Source organism: Neophocaena asiaeorientalis, unplaced genomic scaffold (genome assembly GCF_003031525.2).
Source record: "Neophocaena asiaeorientalis asiaeorientalis breed wild unplaced genomic scaffold, Neophocaena_asiaeorientalis_V1.1 scaffold78, whole genome shotgun sequence".
NCBI lineage: Eukaryota > Metazoa > Chordata > Mammalia > Artiodactyla > Phocoenidae > Neophocaena > Neophocaena asiaeorientalis.
Genome location: NW_020175018.1, coordinates 1,695,942 through 1,713,844, shown reverse-complemented (window position 1 = coordinate 1,713,844; position 17,903 = coordinate 1,695,942). Strand labels below are relative to the sequence as shown.

At 46.7% G+C, this 17,903-nt stretch overlaps 1 protein-coding gene across 4 annotated transcripts in view; it reads left to right on the top strand.

The window, feature by feature from the left end:
- TNC (tenascin C) overlaps window positions 1-3,938 on the top strand; it is a 93,360-nt gene extending 89,422 nt beyond the window's left edge. For all 4 annotated transcript variants that reach the window (XM_024762668.1, XM_024762667.1, XM_024762666.1 and 1 more), the window contains 2 exons: window positions 482-645; window positions 3,218-3,938. In XM_024762668.1, the coding sequence (XP_024618436.1) occupies window positions 482-645; window positions 3,218-3,328 (275 nt within the window). In that variant the 3' untranslated portion in view covers window positions 3,329-3,938. The remainder of the gene's footprint in view (window positions 1-481; window positions 646-3,217) is intronic.
- Window positions 3,939-17,903: the final 13,965 nt, after the last annotated feature.

Below are 17,903 nucleotides of genomic sequence, written 5' to 3'. Positions count from 1 at the left end.
GGGAGAGGCCACAACAGTGGGAGGCCCGCGTACCGCAAAGAAAAAAAAAATAGCAACAATCATGACCGTTTGCACACCATACTACCTGTTTAGTGTACACCTTCGTATCCATTGCTCCAACAGCCCTCTGAGGTGGATCAAATCAATGTGCTAGTTCCATTCTACAGATAGGAAAACTGAGGTTCAGCAAGAGGCTTGACCTGTGCAGGGTCACAGCTAAGAGTGAAAGAGATGGGATTGGAGCTAGATCCTCCAAAGCCACCTGTACCTTCTACCTTCTACCACTTTATGCTGCTTCTATCAGAAACGAGGCTCGGGGATGACACTCATGTCCTATCCAGGCCCACGCTGGATCCTAATTCGGGGTCCAGTGTTTGAGGCCGGCCCACCCCAGGGCCCTTCAGTTGTCACCCTGGCGCTGCCCTTCACAGCCCACAGGGAGCTCCAGCTGGGCTCTCAGTCTGTGCTTTCTCTCTCCCAGGTGACTCCATGGCCTACCACAATGGCAGATCCTTCTCCACCTTTGACAAGGACACAGACTCGGCCATCACCAACTGTGCCCTGTCCTACAAGGGGGCTTTCTGGTACAAGAACTGCCACCGCGTCAACCTGATGGGGAGATACGGGGACAATAACCACAGTCAGGTGAGCAGACAGCGAGGCCCCGGGCAGGGCTGAGGCCAGCAGGCCAGGAGGGAGAAATCCCCATGAGACTGCAGTCCAGGAGAGATCACAGAGATAGCATGTCTTAACCCACGAAGATCCCGAGGAGAACCACTGGTCAGGGAGACACCAAGTGTAGCCAGCTTTCCTCAAATTAAGTCTTTGTCTGAACCCCAGAAGGAAACAGATGAAAGCAGAGGCCGTCTAGGTGAACCAGGGGTGATGCAGGCCCAGGGTGCTACTTCCCCACCCTGGCGTAGAGGCACCTCCAGCACCCCCAAGAACATCTCAGAGCAAAGACCACAGATTTTAAGTCCCTTCCTTTTCTGATTCCTAAGATCGAGTTCCAGAAAAAGGTGACTTCCCTGAGGTCACAGAGCAAAGCTGGAGGCAGAGTCAAACCTTCCAGCTCTCCGAATTTCCCTGTACCACACAGGATGCTGTGACACAATTTCTGCAATCACAGAAATGGATTTTTTAGATTCCCTGTGGAGATAAGTGAGCAAAACCAAATTCAACCACTATCGCACACTGAGTCCTGCCTGCATGAGCAGGTGCCTGAAAAGTGGGCAGAGTCTAGTGGGCCCACAGCTACGTAACCACGGTGGTCCTTCTCAGCGGCCATCCCTGCCCCAGGGAGGAAGGACGGGTATTCACCCAGACTGATCACCCTGGGCTGGGCCTCAGCAACTCCTACCCAGTCTGCAACCTGGGATCCCTTTGTAAAGAGGCAAAGGTACAAATCACACCAAAGAGCCCCAGGAATTCTGATGGGTGGTCCGGGGCGGGATGAAGCATCTCGTCATCTTGCTTATTTACACTTTTGTTGTTGGTTTTTTTTTGTTTTTTTGTTTTTACCTGCTGCTCTCTGCTATTAATGATTTTGATACATGTGTTTATGTTGATTTGACTACCAGCAAATGATTGTCGCGACCTTAAGTGCAGACCTTACCTTGACATAATTTCTGACACTTTTCAAAGCATTCTCGCCTTGTCTCCCATGTGCATCACTTTTACTCTGTAAGGGGACCAGGACATGGCTTTTCATGCCTATTTTACAGAGGAGGGAAGACTTGAAGGACACCTCTGGACACCAGTCCTGTGTTTTCTCCATCTTACCATGTGGCCTCAATAACACATCCACTCTGAGAGCTACTGTATTGCCTTTATCTCCTTGTCCCCTAACACCAGTGTAACACAAAGTCCTTTGGGAGGGGGAGAAAAAGCTACATGGCAAAAGGAAACTTCTTTCTCCATCCAGTTTTGGAAGAAGGAGATGACGTTAAAGACCACAGAACAATTATGGGAGTTCAGTCCCAGCTCTGGCTCTGTGTGGCCTCTGTGAAGTCACTTTCCCCCTCTGCCTTCAGTCTCCACCATAGTACGAGGAGGGCTTGCTTCCAGCTCTGAACCTCTATCAGAGGGGAGAACGAGGGCAGAGGAAGGCAGCACAAGGACCAAGCTGAGTAATTACAAACACATTTGCCTATAAAATGAGTCAGCTCTTCTCAAATCCCACCCCCCTGTCAGATATAGAGACTGTCCAATACCAGTCAATGTCAAAAAATTACAATCAAACAAAACATCGATATTTTCCCTCATTTCACCAGCCATTATCTCCTCTGTGGACATGTTCCCTCCCAGCCCTATGAAGCTTAAAGAGAAGAGGTGTCAGTGCGCAGGGTGGAGGCCTTATAGGAGGACTCTCTGAAGCTGACCCCCACGCCCAGTAGGACAAGGGGTCTGTGGGATTCCATGGGCAGAGTCTACCATCTGTAGACTTTGCTAAAGAGTCAGACCTGGAACTAGGAGGCCTGGAAGCGAATACAGTCTTTCCTTGAGGAAAATCTTTGGCCAAAATTCCGAGAATATCTCTCCCTTCTTGAGATTGGGGAAGAGTATTTACGGAGCACCATGTGTGTATGGTGTTTCCAGCACTGTGGCAGCTCCTTTCCTGACCCATTTAATCTTCACAGCATCCTTCCAAGGTTAGCATTATTGGGCCTTAAGAAAAAAATAATGAAACTGAGGCCCAGAATGTTTTGATGACTTGTTCATTTATATCTCTCAAGTAAGAGCACGAAGATTTAACCTTATATGTCAGGTTGCAAAACTTGTGTCCACGTGTATGCTCTTTGTGCCGTTCCATAGGAACCCCTATTAAAACACTCCACAGGAACCCTGTGAAGTATAGACACCCCTGCACATAGCTACTCAATTCTGTAAGCTCCAATCATGACCCGAATTCCTGCAGCACCCAACCCTAAGGACGGTAAGTTTCATCAGCCACCGCTTTATTTCAAGATGGCAGATCAAAGCTCAATGCCAACTCAGGTGACTTCTGCCTAAAGTAAAAAAACTGAGTCTGAGCCAGCCGGCCCCTCTGAAAGTTTTCACTACCCAGATCAATACACAGATCGGCAAGAGACAGCTGGGAACTACCAAACGGTCTAGTTGAAACGGAACTCGTCTTGTTCCGTCAACGAGACAGCGATGGTCGGTGAACACCCTGCCTGATGGAAAAACCAATCTGAAGGTCTTCTCTCTTTCACAGGGTGTTAACTGGTTCCACTGGAAGGGCCACGAGTATTCAATCCAGTTTGCTGAGATGAAGCTGAGACCCAGCAACTTCCGAAACCTCGAAGGCAGGCGCAAACGGGCGTAAATTCTGGGGACAACTTGGGGAGAGAAGAGTAGGGCCCAGAGAATGAAAATAATGTTACCAAAGCATCGATGTGAGCAGTCTGACCATTAAGCCACACCTGGGCATCTGGCAGGAGCTAAAGTTGACCATGGATCACCCAGGCCGGCGGCGGCAGCGCTGGCCTCACCCACTCTGCTATGACTTCCCTTCACACCAAAGACCACAGTGTCCAACAGGTTTCCATTTTGTTGTTTGATTCAGCAAAAGTCTTCCAGTGACAGCATCACAATGATTTTCCTTCTCTTGGGTGGCTCCGGGAATGAGAGCGGGGTAGGCTGTACAGTGGTAGTTTGTTTTAGAACCAGCTATATTTTACACAAAGCTGTATAATTAATTATCATTATTTTTGTTAGCAGTGATTCAATGTGTGTCTTGAAGCCGTCCCTTTTTTTACATTTCAGAAAAGCAATACTGTTTCGATTTTAAGGATATGATTAATGTTATTAATATAATAATGATGATGATGATGTAAACTAAGGATTTTTAAACAGATCTTCCTTTCCAAAACACATCTGGACAGTACCTGATTGTATGATTTTTTTTGTTTAATAAAAGCACAAGTACTTTTAAATTTGGCCATTGGTTTTCCTTTCATTGTCGAGCCTGGATTCCACCAAAGCCACCAAATTCCACCAATATAGTTGAGCAAAGGAGGGATGTTGGAAGGAAGAGGAAAGGAGGGATGATGGCCAAGCAGGAGGGGAAGAAGGAAAGGGAGACTACAGGCTGGGAGAGAGGAAAACAGTTTTGAACAAAGCTGAATAGGTTTGGGAAAAGTTTATAACTTAAGATACAGCTTCCTGCTCAACGCTTCCAAGACTAACAGTTTATCGTTTTAAAAGGCACTTTTAGGGCTTCCCTGGTGGCGCAGTGGTTTAGAGTCCACCTGCTGATGCAGCGGACACGGGTTCGTGCCCCGGTCCGGGAAGATCCCACATGCCGCGGAGCGGCTGGGCCCGTGAGCCATGGCCGCTGAGCCTGCGCGTCCGGAGCCTGTGCTCCGCAACGTGAGAGGCCACAACAGTGGGAGGCCCGCGTAGCGCAAAAAAACAAAACAAAACCAAAAAGGCACTTTTATACCCATTTTCTAATGCAGTCTCCTAAAAGTTCTATGACATAGATGAGGTGACAATTGTTATCGTGCAAGGGTTAAGGTCCCCAGAGGCAGACTGCCTGTGTTCAAACCTTGGCTCCACCATTCCTTAGCTCCCTAACCTTTCTGTGCCTCAGTTTTCCCATCAGAAAAATGGGGATACACGGAATTCTTATTTTCAGAGCATTTCTTTGGAAAATAAATGATATCATCCCCATGAGGCCCTTCGCACGGTGCCTGGCAGATATCAAGTGCCCATCAGCATGGGCTGTCGCTACTACCACTTGATATATGGTGGACTGGGGGGCGTCATAGGATGGAATGACTTGCCCGTGGCTATTTCCCCAGTTATAACAGAGCTAGGATTTAAACTCAGGCCTTCCAGCCCCAGTGTTCTTTTTCTCCCCCAAGCCTCTGGTGGAAATCTCTCCTTCCCTGAGCGTACGTGTGCCGCGGTGCAGAATGAGGGGTGTGGGAAGCTACCTGACTCCTTCATCAGGCTCCCACAACCCCGAAATCTTAGAGAGAAAGTCTGTTAGGAATGTCTGCTTGTCCCCTGCTCAGCGTCTCCCCAAAGGAAGAGAGCCTGTGTTGCCCAGTCTGGTCCGACTACATCTAGTGATGGAGGGAACTCACTGCCCGGAAAAGCAGACCCGTTTGTGCTCAGAGAATGTGAGTCAGGACCGTACATTATACATTTGTCTTTTAAAACAAGGATGGTGGAGGGCGTTGCAATCCTCGGTTCATTCTCTTGGGGATTTTCAACAAATCGACTTATTTAATGAAAATGTTTGGGCTGATAGACCTCACTCAAATGGAATGTGATGGCTCCGAAACAAGGACCAGAGGAATTTATGGCTCCAGCCAGATCCTTTGCTTCTGAGTTCATCTTGCTTTAATGAATGCAGACATGTTATATACACAATCTACTGCTCCAGGTCATAAGACTTGTTGCCTACAATCCAGCCATAGCAACACTGGCCTTGCTGTGTAAACTCAAACAAACTGGCTCCCTGCAACAACCAAGCCTTAAGTGAGGGGCTTAACCCCCTACTGGCTGCTGACTTGGGAGCCCCCGAGCCCCAACTTAACCCCTCCCAAGAGAGATAGATGTAACTAAGCGGGTAAGGTACTCCCCAGAAGCCACACAAGAATCGAAGTCTCTTGGTGAAGACGCCACATCAAACAACAGTCCTTAATCGTGGCCTCAGAAGATCGCAGGCGCCTCCACACGCAGACTAGGTAGGCAGAAGGCCCGAGGCCATGGCACTCAAAACCACCACAGTGGGTTTCAGACTGTCTACACTCCACAAGTCCTGGTCAGAAGTGTGGGCTCGCTATTCCTCAAACACATCTTTCAGTGGCTGGCTCTGTGGCTTTGTTCAAGCACCCTCCTCCATCTTGAAAGGTCTTGTGAAATTCTACTCCACCCTCAAGGTCCAAGCCCACTCCCACCTCCATGATGCACTCTGTAGCTCTCCACTGAAAGTGCGTTTCCAGGGTGTTTGGTCCCCCCTTTGCCCCTCCCCTATCTGCTCTGCTCCCCTCTCCGTGCTCTGTATCCTTAAGACCACCCTGTGTGAATTAGACCAATGGACTCCCATGCCCCAGGCTTCCAGCAGGCAGCACAGGGACATGGAAGGGAAGAGACTGATGGAGATGGGGCGGGGGGTGAGTCAGGGAACCCCTTTTCCTGCTCCATCTCTACAGCATCATGGCGGGCAGGCCATCATGGTGGGAGAGTTTCCCTCAGAGGAGTTACAGTGCCTGTCAACTGACTGTCTCCACACAACTGCTCCCCCCCACTTGCCCCTTCAGGCCAGGGGTGGTCTCTGCACATCAGCTGCTACTAGACCTGGGGAACCGTGCTGGCCTTTGTGGTTCTCCTCCAGCCTGCCCACCCCTTTGGAAACAGGCCCTCTCGTTAAACTTTTCTCAGGGACCCTGGCGGGTGTGCCCATTCTCGGGGGTACCCAGGCACTAGGCACCACTGTTACAGTTGCCTGCTGGCCTTATCCCATCATTTCTGCTCATGCCTCTCTCCCTGTACTACACGTTGGTCATTTATTGGCTTCCCTGCATCCCAACTCCTTTCTGGTTTTGGAGAATTTCCCGTTGGGTGAGGGCCCTTCCTCCCACGATGGAAGCCACAAGGGAAAATACTCTTTCCTCTTCCCCATGGTAGCCGGGCTTGGGCACACAACTTGAGCTTGTTCCGCTGGATACCTGCGGAGGGACTTCTAAACTTCAGCAAGGAATGCAGACCAAAGAGCCTCTGAGGCTGCTTCCCCACGCCCACCATCACAGCATCTACCCACATAGCCCCTTCCTTTGCGACTACGATCCATCCCACCTGCTCCCTTCCTCGGCCTGCCCCTCCCAAGCCTTTCTCCTTCCCACCGCACCTCGCCAACTCCGGAGTATCCAGGGGGCTCCCTGTGGGCTGTGCTGAGCGCCTCTCTTCTCCCAATATTCTCATTTCCCTTTGCATTTGAAAGTCAGTAACCCCCATGTGCCCAGCACTAAGTGAACAAGCCTGCCCTCATGCAGCCTCCACACCGGGGAGAGGATGGCAATGTGAGTTATACCTTCACAGCAGACAAGCGGATGTATAACTGCAGACTGAAGGCATGCTCTGGAAGCGAATACGAGACGCTAGGAGAACATCTAATGAGGACCTGACCAGGATAGCTTCCCTGAGGAAGAGCACATGAATTGGGAGTCTAAGTGGTAAATAGGAGCTCACCAGTGATCGAGGCAGGGGAGGCAGAGGGCAGAACATTTTTAGAGGCCCCGAGGCTGCTAGCCTGCTCAGAAAGAAAGTCAGAGGCTCAGGAGAAAGAGAGGCTGCAGCGGCAACAGGAACCCTGTTCTTCAGGTTCTTCTGGTCCAGAATGAGGATTTTAATCTTTTTCCTAAATGCAATGGGAAGCAACTAAGGAATTCTGAGCAGAGAAGTATTATGCTCATGTCTGGTTTTTTTTTTTTTTTCAATCTTTTTGAGAATGAAATAATGCCATTTGCAGCAACATGGATGGACCTAGAGGTTATCATACTAAGTGAAGTAAACCAGACGGAGAAAGACAAATATCATATGATATCGCTTACATGTGGAATCTAAAGTAAATAAATAAAGATACAAATGAACTTATTTTCAAAACAGAAAGAGACTCACAGACATAGAAAACAAACTGATGGTTAAAAAAGGGGAAACGGGGGTGGAGGGAGGGATAAATTAGGAGGTTGGGATTATCATATACATTCTACTATATATAAAATAGGCAACCAACAAGGACCTACTGTATAGCACAGGGAACTCTGCTCAATATTTTGGAATAACCTATAAGGTAAAAGAAACTGAAAAAGAATATATATGTAAATGAATGAATACAGGAATGAATCGCTGTGCTGTACACCTGAAACTAACACAATATCGTAACTCAACTATACTTCAATTAAAAAAGAAAAGCACCTTTTTGTTGCAATTTGTCTTTGGGCCGGGAGGTACAGATGGGAAAGAGCCGTAAGGAGGTCACTGCAGGAGTCCCGTTGAAAGGTGACTGAGTTTACGTCTGTGGTCCTGGAGATGGAGCACATAGCTCTGAGAGACGTTTAGAAGGTAAAACCCATAGGGCTTGAGGTCTCAGAGAGCTTCTCCATGTCTACACCCCATTTTTGAGCTGCTCTCCATTCCTACGGGAGATTTTCCCTGTCGTCTCAATTAAGCCAGACTAATGAGGGATGTGGGTAGCTGAAGTCAAGGCTCCATTAGCTTCCGGAACAGGGGGGCTACAGGGTGCCGAGGAGCGCTAGGCTCTTCAGAATTTGGGTAGGGTGAGCAGGAGAATCGGGGAGGCCCTGGAGGTTACTGTGGCGATGCCAGGGGAAGCTGTGGCTGGACACCAAGGGTGACGGTGGTGCAGGGCCTGGCCTTGAAGGCTTTGCATCCTCTGAGCGCAGCTGAGAGCTGGAGATATTTAGGCCAGGAGACACCAGCGTTGCCCTTTAGAAAGCTCACTCCTGCACTAGAGAGGCATCTGCCTGTCCACCTGTGTCCTCTGGCCCGTGGGGTGCTGCACTCCTCACACATGCGTCTTGCCAGGATTTGGGCTGGTGTGGTGTATTAGTGGCCAGCACAGGGCTCACTCCCTCGTCCTCCTCCCTCCCCAGAGAGTCCTGCAAAAGAATTTAGAGCTTGGAAGGGAAGCAGGGAAAAGCTGTCCTCTTGAGAATCACTCCAACCCCACCAAGACTGGAAAATACGTTTCAAGATGCTTCAGAACGAAAACACACACACACACAGGCAAAATAAGTAGCTCCCACGTTAGCCCAGTACATTTGCAGTTACAGGCAAAGAAGGTGTGTATCAGAGCAATGAGATGACTTCCCCAAGTTCACCGGCCCTGAATTGCCAGAGCTGGGACTAAAACCTAGGTCGGCTGACCCCCCCGGGCTGCAGTGCCTTGAGGATCACCCATCCAACCGCAGATCTATTCCTGTACCCACTTTTCTGTTCAGCACACACGGAACACCTGCCATTTGCTGGTTCCCTCACAACGCTCACAGTCTGCAAAGCTGATGTGATCATACCAACTTCTTTAAGTAATTGTGTTTGTAGCCAGAGCCAAGCTCGAATTCCAAGTTTTCCAATTACTGAATGATCTGGGTCTAGTCACTTAATTTTTCTGAGCATCCCTAAAAATGAGAATGAAGAGGACCCATGCTGATGAGAATCTGTGATGATTTAAAAGAGAATATGGGCAGCGCCTGGCCTTGAGAAAATGCTAGCGCAGATCTGTCTTTGACGTTGAAAGACCTTTGTCCAAAGCCGAGCGTCCGGGTGAAATACTGAAGTCAACCAGCAGGTGGCAGCCTACCCCGGCTTTAGGAGAGCACATCCTTGCGGATGTGTTGACTGAACGAGGGGCTCCCAGGCTCACAGACACTTTCAGGAAAACACCTTCTCTACTGTCACTCTAATCCCTCTTTCGAGGAGGGGCTGACACCCAGCCCAGGCCAGCAGGGCATGGCAAGCACCTCTTCTGCTCTTTCCTCCCCCTCTGCTACACAAAGCCTCCTGTCAACAACCACAAACCCTCTTGTTTACCACCTCTTACAAATGTACGCTGTGTGGGGAGGGGAGGGGAGGACAGAGTGGGGACAGGGAAGCAGGGTTTCTGGCCCACGTATCCAGTCCCCACTCAGATTCTGCAAGGACCCCTGGCGAGGACCCCCCTTGCTCCACTGTATTGATGTCCCATCACCAATTCACTTTTGCCTGCTAACCCTGATTGCTGCTTGTGAAGGTCAAGCTCACACATTTTCTCCTGATCTATGTCTGCTCCTTTGTCTTGTCCCTGGCCCCGCAGCAACAAGACCTCTGTCCTCCTTCCCAATCGCTTCTCTCTGCAGACAGAGTGAGGCACGTCTAAAATTGGGGGTTAGTTCCTATTGCCATTGGTCGCTGTTGTTTTCCTTTCCCTTCACCTCTAAAGCCTGGTTTAGATGCCGATCCCTCCAGATTATCCTGAGCAGCTTGAACAGCACTGAAAATGAAGCCAAGGACCCTCTGTCCCCCCAGAGCCATCCTCCTGAAATGCTGAGTTGTGTCATCTCATTCCGCTGCTTAAAGGCCTCCAAAGCTCACCTTCCGGCTTAGAGCAAAGCCAAGGTGTCACAGTGGCCTTTGAAGCCCCGAGTGATCTGTGCCCTGCTGCTTCCCTGACCTCAACCCCTCTCTCATGATGCGCTAACACACTGGCCTCCTGCCGCTCTTCAAACCCAGCAAGCACTCTCCCACTGCAGACCCTTGGCCTGTAGCACTCCGCCACGCCAACCTCCTCCCCCCATGCATGGCTCACTTGTTCATGTTCTTCAGGTGTCCTCCCAATGTCACCTTCTCAATGAGCCTTTCCCTCACCTCCTACGTAAACACACACTTGCATACTCACATGTGCAAAAACACATGCACACATGCCTTCCCATCCCCAGTACTCTTCTTTATTTTTCTCCATAGCACATAATTTCACCGGACAGACATACTACTGGTTTACTTAATTGCGTGTATGTTTTCCAGAAATCAAGCTCCGTGACAACAGGGACTTTAAATGTGTATCCCCTCTGCTGTATCCCCAGCACCTAGAATGGAGCCTGTCCTGTTTTTCTCAGTCACTACATGTTTACGGAATACATGATCAGACCTGAGAGGAGAGGTCTATTAGCCTCACCTTATTTTTCTATTCAATTCACTGAGTATTGACTTTGTCCCCAGATCATCATTGTAAATGGAAACAAACAAACTCAGAAAAGAAGTAACTTCTCCAAAGTGGCCATGCAGTCAATTTGGATTTACACTCAGTTCCCGTTCACCCACCTCACTGCCTTAACAGGTCAGAAGCTAATGATGGGATTTAAAGAAACAGGAAAGGAATTGCTCTATCAAGAGCCCCAGACAGCAGCCTCTCCTAGGGAGGGACAGGCTATGGGCGGAGATTGTCTCACAGCCAAGGAGGAAGAAATCCAATAGGACATTTAGAGGAAAAAAACACCATAATTATCAGTCATTTCAAAGACAGGGGATAATACGTGCCCAGTGAAAATTACTTCTGCAGGGACTCTCCACACATGTGGTCTCTCGGAGAGCATCCTCCAGTTTTGGACAGAGGTCCTACCACTCCACCACACAGAGAACCCTCATTTCTCAAGGATTGATGGGAAGTGAGCAAAAGCAGCTGACCGCTCAAGCCTTTTATTTGCAGGCGTTAACTTTGAAAGGTTACTAAAATAACAGAGAAAAAGAAAGAGAGAAAGGGAATTTTCCAGGTATGGTAGGAACATCACTAAACTGGATTCACCTAGCTGTGGGTTCAAAAGCTTCTCCAATAAGTGCCTCTGTTTTCCAGTGCAAAATGAGGCCTGGATTATCCCCAGAGGCATTTAGCTTTTCCGTGTATATATTTCTCCACAATCAAGGTCTTCTAAGCAATTAGCATTAGAGAGAGTAGACCAGGCCCCAGGTGTGCAAATGAAATCTGGGAGAGAGGGACATAGCAGACCCAGCTCAGTAGAGGCAGAAGACCACACTCCACCTGGGCACCTTTCAGGTGAGCATCAGAGTCAGGTATGAAAAGGCATCTATCTCCACCCAAAAGCCCAGTTCAGGGTAGCAAAGAGCTTCCAACTCAGTGCAACACAGGGTTAGCTTCAGAGTGGGCTACAAATTCCATGAGGGCATGGACTGTTCTGCTGTGTTCACATCCACAGGACATGGAGCTTGAACCCAGTAGCTGCACAATTAATGTTTATTTATTAAGAAGTCAATTTATAATAGCTGCCTGGACGTTACTGGGAAGGACAGTGAGGTCACAACCAGGCCCATTCGAAAAGAAGGGTGCACTCAATGAATAGACGTTTCATTCATATATTTGTCATTCTTTGAACAGTGCATATTAGACAATCAGGATAGTGGGAAGACGACAAACCCCAGCTCTTTAGACAGAGAAAAATGGAATAGTAAGCAGGTACATAACCTCTGTCTCAAAATCTCTGAAGGTCTGTCATGGAAAGGAAAGGGCAGACATTCTGTTAGGTGACAGAGGGAAGAACGAGGGTCCAATGGTTAAATCTACATGGCGACAAATGGCACTCAGATAAGAAAAGAAATTGCAGTGACCAAAGCCATCCAGAGAACAGGCAGTCGTAGAAGCAGCGAGCCCCTGATACTGGAGGGATCCCAGGTCTTGGTAGTGGTTAGACATTAAACAGAGTGGTATAAGGTCCCTTCCAGCCTCAAAACAGACTTACTCTGTACCTCTGGTTCAGTCAGTTGTTTCATACAAGGCGTCCAGAATGTAGTTCTACTCCAGGCTTTCAGGCTCCATCCTGAGTCTCTAATACAACACGAGGAAGGGCTGTCAAGAAAGAGGTAAGACAGTGAAGTCAGTGAGAAAGAGAAAAACAAATATCGTATACTAACGCATATGTGTGGAATCTAGAACAACGGTACAGATGAACTGGTTTGCAAGGCAGAAATAGAGACACAGATGTAGAAAACAAACAAATGGACGCCAAGGGGGGAAAAGCAGCGGGGGGTGGGGGGATGAATTGGGAGAGTGGGATTGACATATATACACTAATACATATAAAATAGATTACTAATAGAACCTGCTGTATAAAAACTAAATAAAATTTTAAAAAAGAAAGAAAGAGTTAAGACACTACAAAACCCAGATATTGTTCTTAAGAAGAAAGTGGCCGTCTGGGAAGACAGGAGGGGTGAAGAAAAACCAGAGAGTTGCCCGTCTCTCTGCTCAGACAGAGCCCTTCCTCCGGGGAACACCCTGGGGAGGAGCCATATTTGCAACCTGGCAACACCATGAACTCCTAAGATTTCTGGGTTTAATTAGTTTCTCCGAAGCAAGCTCCTTACGGAAAAAGAAATATGCAGCCTCAACCATGACTTATTGCCAGAGAATCTTACTGCCTTGCCTCCCTGGGCCAGGATTTGCTACAAGAGACTGCTCAAGGCCAAATTGCACTTTCTAAACTTCTCTTAGGAAATTAAAGGAGGTTTGCTCAAAGACACCGTCTCCATAAAGGAGATCTTAAGTGTAAAACATATATAATATTATCATTCAGCTCCTTATCTCAGTCACCTTTCTTCCCCACTAAAGCTAAATACCACAAGCATTCAAATGGAATTTAAATGGCTTCGTGTACAGCATATAATACACGTTTTTAATACTAAGTCTTGAGATCAATCATAAAAAGACCACTGGGCAAGGAGCTAGAAGAGTGCCTCTCCAACCAGACTGCAGGTGTGGAGAGGGCAGGAATCATTCCTTGGCAAACTCTGGCAAGGAAGATAGAGATATGCTCAACCAATGAATGATGGCTTCAAGCTCTGGCTCTGCCGCAGAACTAGCCGTGTGACCTTGGTTAAGTTACATAACTTCTCTGAGCCACAAATGCTTTCATCTATAAATAAGAAATAATAATAGCTACCTCGAAGGATTACAACAAATGCATCGATGTGTTTGCAATAATGTGTATGCAATAGCAGAAGCAAGAAGAACTACAATCCTGCAGCCTGTGGAACAAAAACCACATTCACAGAAAGACAGACAAGATGAAAAGGCAGACAGTTATATACCAGATGAAGGAACAAAAAGAACCCCCAGTAAAACAACTAAATGAAGTGGAGATAGGCAACCTTCCAGAAAAAGAATTCAGAATAATAATAGTGAAGATGATCCAGGACCTCGGAAAAAGAATGGAGGCAAAGATCGAGAAGATGCAAGAAACGTTTAACAAAGACCTAGAAGAATTAAAGAACAAACAAACAGAGATGAACAATACAATAACTGAAATGAAAACTACACTAGAAGGAATCAATAGCAGAATAACTGAGGCAGAAGAACGGATAAGTGAACTGGAAGACAGAATGGTGGAATTCACTGCTGCAGAACAGACTAAAGAAAAAAGAATGAAAACAAATGAAGAAAACCTAAGAGACCTCTGGGACAACATTAAACGCAACAACATTCGCATTATAGGGATCCCAGAAGGAAAAGAGAGAGAGAAAGGACCAGAGAAAATATCTGAAGAGATTATAGTTGAAAACTTCCCTAACATGGGAAAGGAAATAGCCACCCAAGTCCAGGAAATGCAGCGAGTCCCATACAGGATAAACCCAAGGAGAAACACGCTGAGACACATAGTAATCAAATGCACAAAAATTAAAGACAAAGAAAACTTATTGAAAGCAGCAAGGGAAAAACGACAAATAACATACATTGAGACGTGGATGGATCTAGAGACTGTCATACAGAGTGAAGTAAGTCAAAAAGAGAAAAACAAATATTGTATATTAACGCATGTATGTGGAACCTAGAAAAATGGTACAGCTGAGCTGGTTTGCAGGGTAGAAGTTGAGACACAGATGTAGAGAACAGACATATGGACACCAAGGAGGGAAAACTGCGGTGCGGTGGGGATGGTGTTGTGCTGAGTTGGGCGATTGGGATTGACATGTACACACTGATGTGTGTAAAATTGATGACTATTAAGAACTTGCAGTATAAACAAACAAACAAACAAAACAACTAATACTAAACTTTCACTGGGTTATTTGTATGGAAATATTTTATATAAATGTTTCAGACATTACATGAAATTTCTAAAAATCTTCTATGTTCTTGTACAATGTTATAAGTCATAATTATAGTTATTACTTTAAAATGTATATCTCAGAAATAACTAAATTTCCTTGTCAATTGCATGATTATGAACTTTCATCAAATCTTTAACTGTGGTCATTTCTAAGTCTTTTGTCATTTACAGACAGTTCTGGGTGTACTCTGATGCTTTTGCAAATATGTTCCTATAAGAGGGTTTCATCTTCAAGGAATTCATGGAAAAGACTCTGACAAGTACAGGTTTCTGGTAGCTGACCCTGTCAATTGCATGATTATGAACTTTCATCAAATCTTTAACTGTGGTCATTTCTAAGTCTTTTGTCATTTACAGACAGTTCTGGGTGTACTCTGATGCTTTTGCAAATATGTTCCTATAAGAGGGTTTCATCTTCAAGGAATTCATGGAAAAGACTCTGACAAGTACAGGTTTCTGGTAGCTGACTCTACTGCTGAACTGAATGCATAAGCATCTTCAGGACTCTAATGGAAAACTGATGAATTCATAAAAGTGCTAACAAAAGAGCAAGATAAAAAAATAATTACATGGGACTGAGTGAACTGATGAGGATGTTTATAATTTTTGTGACTTTCTGTTTGAATTAAAAAAAAAACATCCCACAAGGACTCAGAGGCAAATAATAATAATAATGTGTATGCCATAAAGTGTCCCAGAAAGTGTCTCACACAGACTTAGGGCTCAGCAAATGGTATCCTCTCCCTACTCCCTAGATCCACACTGCACACACTGACTGACCGGTGAATGTTTGCCTAGCTGATGTATAGACGGAGCTGATGTGAATGCTTGCAGTTAATTTAGGAAGAGCAGACAGGTGAGTTCATGTGCCTTGGGTTCAGGTAGCTGCTCCATGGAAGAGTCTGGGGCAGAGGGAGAGAAGGAAATCTAAAATTTAAGTATACCTCTGCTAACTGTGAGAGGCAGCTAACACTCATAATGTGTTTTTCGTCCACACTATGATTTTTAATTTAGTGTTTCAGCTCCAAAAAGCAAAGTCCCTGGATCTGCCAGAGGATTCACGTAAGATTCACACATCTGACAGATTTTCATTAGTAAAACTGGGTACACAGCCACAGGAAATTCCACTCAGAGTCACTTATACTTAAAGGAACCACATAATAAATTCCTATTGTGTCTGGTCCGCCCTCCCTACCCCCGCTGAGTTTATTTCTGCAAATGAATGTGTATCTGATGCCGTTATGAGGAGGAGAAACATGTCATCCAGCTCGTCCCCTCACCGCCTTAACTGCAAGGAAATTAAGGGCCAATTCATTGGCCACTATTCCAGTCATCACAGCTCAGGTCTGGGGCATAAACTATTCCTTCTAGATCCTTCTAAGGGTCTCTGTTCTCTTTTTCATCCCAGTGATTTGATTTTGCTTCTGTTTAATCCATAAACCATCGCAAATCTTTCTGCAAAAAGGTAAGACAGATCTTTAGAATAAGAAAGTGCACACAGGTTCCTAGTGTGGGTTCCCCTAGTTTGAAAACAATATCTGATTTCTCTCCCTCCGAGTCACCATCTTTAAATGAGTGATGATACTAAAAAATCATAACTTCAAACACTTAAAACAGCTCCAGATATATGCCAAGTACTGTTATAAGTGCTTCCCATGTAGAAACTCATGTAATTTTCACAAAAATCCTAGGAGGTAAAAAATGCCATTATGTCCATTATACAAAGGAGGAAACTGAGGCACAGAAAGGTTAGATAACTTCAAAACTACGCTCTCGAGGAGGTGCTTTACTTAATGCAATTAGAATTAAATGGAACACTAATTTAGAAGCTCATGAACTGGGAACCATGAAGACAGCTGTGGATACAGTCAGGCTGCCCTCCATGTCCACGGTTCCACATCTGCAGCTCCAGCCAACCACAGATCCAATAGTACATATTTACTGGAAAATGTATTCATGGACCTGTACAGTCCAAACTCGTGTTGTTCAAGGGTCAACTGGACACTTAATACACTGCAAAGGCTGGCAGTGGAGGCTGCCCACACGGTACAGACACGGGTGATAAGGGTAAGGAATAAGTCTTTCCTCTACCATTCAAGTTTCACTCTCAGGAACTGCAGACCCTGACTGTACAAACAAAAAAAGCCAAGAGGTTGTTTGCTGTAACTGAGTCAGAAGGGAAGACGATTCATACACATGAGGGCATGCAACCCAATGTCTTCTCTGCCTACAAGGCAGACACACCATTCTGCAGGCTCTTCCTGACTTGATGCTTTTCCCCCAGTGTGGAGAATTGAGACAGGGTGCTCGAGGTCATTGTGAAAGGAACACCTGCCTCCCCAGCTTCTGACCACAGTCTGTGACTCACACCGTATTCAGGCAAGCTGGTCCTGCTGAGCTGGTCTGTAGAGAAGTGGCTGCTCTCACCTGCGGCTCGGAAAACTATGGTCAGCGGAAGGCAGTCTCCTGCTGGTCTGCATTCCAGAGTCTCCAGAATTCTAGAGGTCACTTCAGGATGCTTCCCCTTTGGACCAAGACTCAAAAAGAGATTCTTTCCTGGTCTTAAAATTCCATCACCTTCAGGGCTTCAAAATGACCTACAGGATAGAAATGCATCTTCATTGAGGTGTGTACACAAGTTGTCACTTCTCCCAACCTTTAGTGACATCATTGGTGTGGCCACACTGAGGGAGAGAAACCCAGAGACAGGAAGGTGCTCTTTAAATGACAAAGCAGGACCAGGAAGTGCATCTTGTCCACTCCCAAGAGACTCCTGCTAGCCTGACATTGTCTGCAGAAATAACACTGGATCTTCCTTCTGGTCTCCTCCTAAGTCCCCACTTCCTACGGCCTGGTTAGTTTCTGCTGGGTGCTTACCTTGCCTGCTGTGCCTGACTCTGACATTTTCTACCCCAATATCTGATAATCAACCAAAGTTTTAGCATTCCTCTGGCACCTGCTCCCTGCACCAGCATTGGCATTTGGCCCGTAGTTTTCAGTAATGACCCCAACCCAAGCCTGGTGCAGGTCCTGTCTGAACCTATCCCAACACTCAGACCCATGTACCAGCTGATAGGTTTTAAGCTACACTGTCCAGGCTGCCAGAGAAGTCATGGAAAGAAAAATATTGGGATGGAGTAATCACAGGTAGGTGTCTACAGATAGGATGCCAGGAAAGCCCCTTTGGAGAAGGAGACCTTTGAACCTAGACCACTAGTGTGGGCAGGAAGAGAGAAAGGCCCCGAGTGAGAAGCAGCTTGCAGCTTGCCAAGT